The 2,689-nt window shown below is 48.9% G+C and overlaps 1 protein-coding gene across 1 annotated transcript in view; it reads right to left on the bottom strand.

Moving 5' to 3' along the window:
• The window catches only part of Ago3 (argonaute RISC catalytic component 3), a 90,444-nt gene extending 87,972 nt beyond the window's left edge, over window positions 1-2,472 (bottom strand). The window contains exon 1 of the mRNA XM_013034056.1: window positions 2,411-2,472. Within this exon, the coding sequence (XP_012889510.1) occupies window positions 2,411-2,429 (19 nt within the window). The 5' untranslated portion in view covers window positions 2,430-2,472. The remainder of the gene's footprint in view (window positions 1-2,410) is intronic.
• Window positions 2,473-2,689: the final 217 nt, after the last annotated feature.

The following is a 2,689-nucleotide window of genomic DNA, read 5'->3' as shown; positions in this document are numbered from 1 at the left end:
CTCTACCACTTGAGCCACAGCGCCACTTCTGGCTTTTTTCTTTTTGCTTATGTGGTGCTGAGGAATCGAACCCAGGGCCTCAGGCATGCAAGACAATCGCTCTACCACTGAGTCACCTTTCCAGCCCAAGACTCTTATTTTTAATTAATCACAAATTAATTAATCACAAAAAAGGTGAAAGTGGAGCTATGGCTCAAGTGTTACAGTGCTAACCTTGAACAAAAAAAGCACAGGACAGTGGTTAGGCCCTGAGTTCAAGTCCTAGGATGGCACAAAAACAAAACATAGGTCCTACAAAGTAAAATCTATATGAACACTTCATTCCTCCAGTGTCCTCATTCTCATTTTATTTGGAAATAAATACAGACTATATTCTCTTAGTTTAGCTGTAATAAGACCAAAAAAATATAGCTTCATTAGAAGTCTCCTAAACTAAGGAGTCATAAGAACACATGCTAAACTCACTATTATGCAAAAACTTATGCCATTTTTTACAGCAAAGTTCAGATGATACTAAATTAGTAGCTTTTACAGGACATATTTAAAAATCATTTACAGGGATTGGGAAGGTGGCTCAGTGGTAGAATGTTTGCCCTGCATGCATGAGGCCCTGGGTTCAATTCCTCAGCACCACATAAGCAGAAAAAGCCAGAATTGGTGCTGTGGCTCCAGTGGTAGAGCGCTAGCCTTCAACTAAAGAGCTGAGGGACAGCGCCTAGGCCCTGAGTTCAGGCCTCATGACCAGCAAAAAATATATAAATAAATAAATAAATAAATAAAATGTGAAACAGGCAAAAAAGAGCACAAAAAAAGAGAGAAATGGTAGAAACAAAATTCCATTCAATAGAAATGTAACAAAACCCTCTCTGTCCCACCTCTATATTTCTCAGTGCTGTTTTGCATCTACTGATGCTATACTTCTTAATCTATGTGTAAAAGTTCTTATTTCTCTAGATCCTTTTATACAAGGTACCTTTCAAATTGTTTTGGGTTTTTTTTTGAAGATAAAAGAGGCTCACACCTGTAGTCCTAAGCTACTCAGGAGGCTGAGATCTGAGGATTATGGTTCAAAACCAACTGGGGCAGAAAACTCTCCAGGAGACTCTCATCTCCAATTAATCCTTCAAAAACCGGAAGTGACTGATATGTCCAATTAACCCCTCAAAAACCGGAAGTGGCACTGTGCTCAAAGTGGTAGAGTACTAGCCTTGAGTCAAAGAGCTGTAAGACAGAGTACACACCCTGAGTTCAAGTCCCAGGACCACCACCAACAAAAAGATAGGTAAGAGAGGGAACAATAGATCATTAGACAGCAAGAATGTGTGTGAAAGAGATGTGAAATTCAGGGATTTGTGATCCCAGAGTAACAAGCTCTCCCTTAACATTTTGAAAATTATAAATTAGTGAATGTTTAGTGATGAAGAGAAATTTGATTTAAAATGTATAAGCAAACTGTTATGTAACACCTACTTTATTTATGTCCCTCAATGAGAACCAGAGTTTTCCTAAATCCCAAATTTCCAGAAATACGATGGTTGCTTTCTCTAGGGAACGGAGAATGAAAAAAAAAAAAAAACTGCTGTCATCAGTGTTAGAAGCCACTTCCTCACACAAGCAGTGATCCAGGGTGATAATGACATCTCCAGGTTTCTCAGAAACTACCTACAATGCTCCCCAGGCACGGTTTGGGTGGGGTGGGGGGTGGGGTGAAGAGGAAGACTGGAAGCAATGGCATTTTGTAAACTTCATCCCATCAGTGATGTCAGTGGTCTTCGCTGTGTGTCCTGAGGGCAGGTAAGGGAGATGGCAGGTGGCCCGGCCTCCTGGGGGCACACTGGCACACTACCCTACGTAAAGGGCATGTTCACCCTCTCATCTCTGATTGGAACGACGGGAGCGCAAGTCCCTCTAGATTCCGGCAAGAGCAGACGTTTTGACAGAAAGAGCAGGCCAAGCGCCAGCGGCTACTCAGGAGGGTGAGACCTGAGGGATCACGGTTCGAAACCAGCCTAGGCAGAAAAGTCTGAGAGACTCTTATTTCCAATTTATCACAGAAGAAGCCGTAAGCGGCGCTGTGGCCCAAATGATAGAGCGCCAGCTTTGAGCAAAGTGAGCGAGTGGACGGCGCCCGAGTTCGAGCCCCAGGACCGGCGGGGGAAAAAGAAAAGGAAAAGAAAGAGCAAAGATGGACAACCCCAAACTTCAACCCTTCCGGCGGTTTCGCCAACGCAGTGGCACCGGTTCGTGCTGCGGGGATGCCGGGGAGGCGGGGGAGGGGGGCCCGCCCGACGCGCAGCTCCGCGTACCGGGGTGCGCGGCGAGGGCGCGCGGGGACCGCAGCGAGGTGACCTCCGGCGACGGTGTCAACCCCCGACAGAGAGGTGAACCCCGCCCCGCGGCCCAGACTCACCTGCTGAGCCGATTTCCATTCATGGAGCTGAGGGACGCGCTCCGAGGGAGAGGTGCGCCCGCTACGGGAGCGAGGAGGCGCGGAGGCTCGGGGGCGCCAGGCGGGGGCGATGGGGGCGTCGCGGGGTCGCGGCGCTCCGCAAGCTCCGGCCGGGAGAGTCGCTGCCCGTAGACAGCTCGGCCGAGCGAGAGGCGCGGAGAGGGGGGAGCCGCGGCGGGGGGAGCCGCGTCCAGGACTTGCGTCGCCCGCGGCCACCGACGCTCGCAAGAGCTCCCCCCC

Source organism: Dipodomys ordii, unplaced genomic scaffold (assembly GCF_000151885.1).
Source record: "Dipodomys ordii isolate 6190 unplaced genomic scaffold, Dord_2.0 Scaffold181, whole genome shotgun sequence".
Taxonomy (NCBI): Eukaryota; Metazoa; Chordata; class Mammalia; order Rodentia; family Heteromyidae; genus Dipodomys; species Dipodomys ordii.
This window is presented reverse-complemented; position numbering and strand designations above follow the sequence as displayed.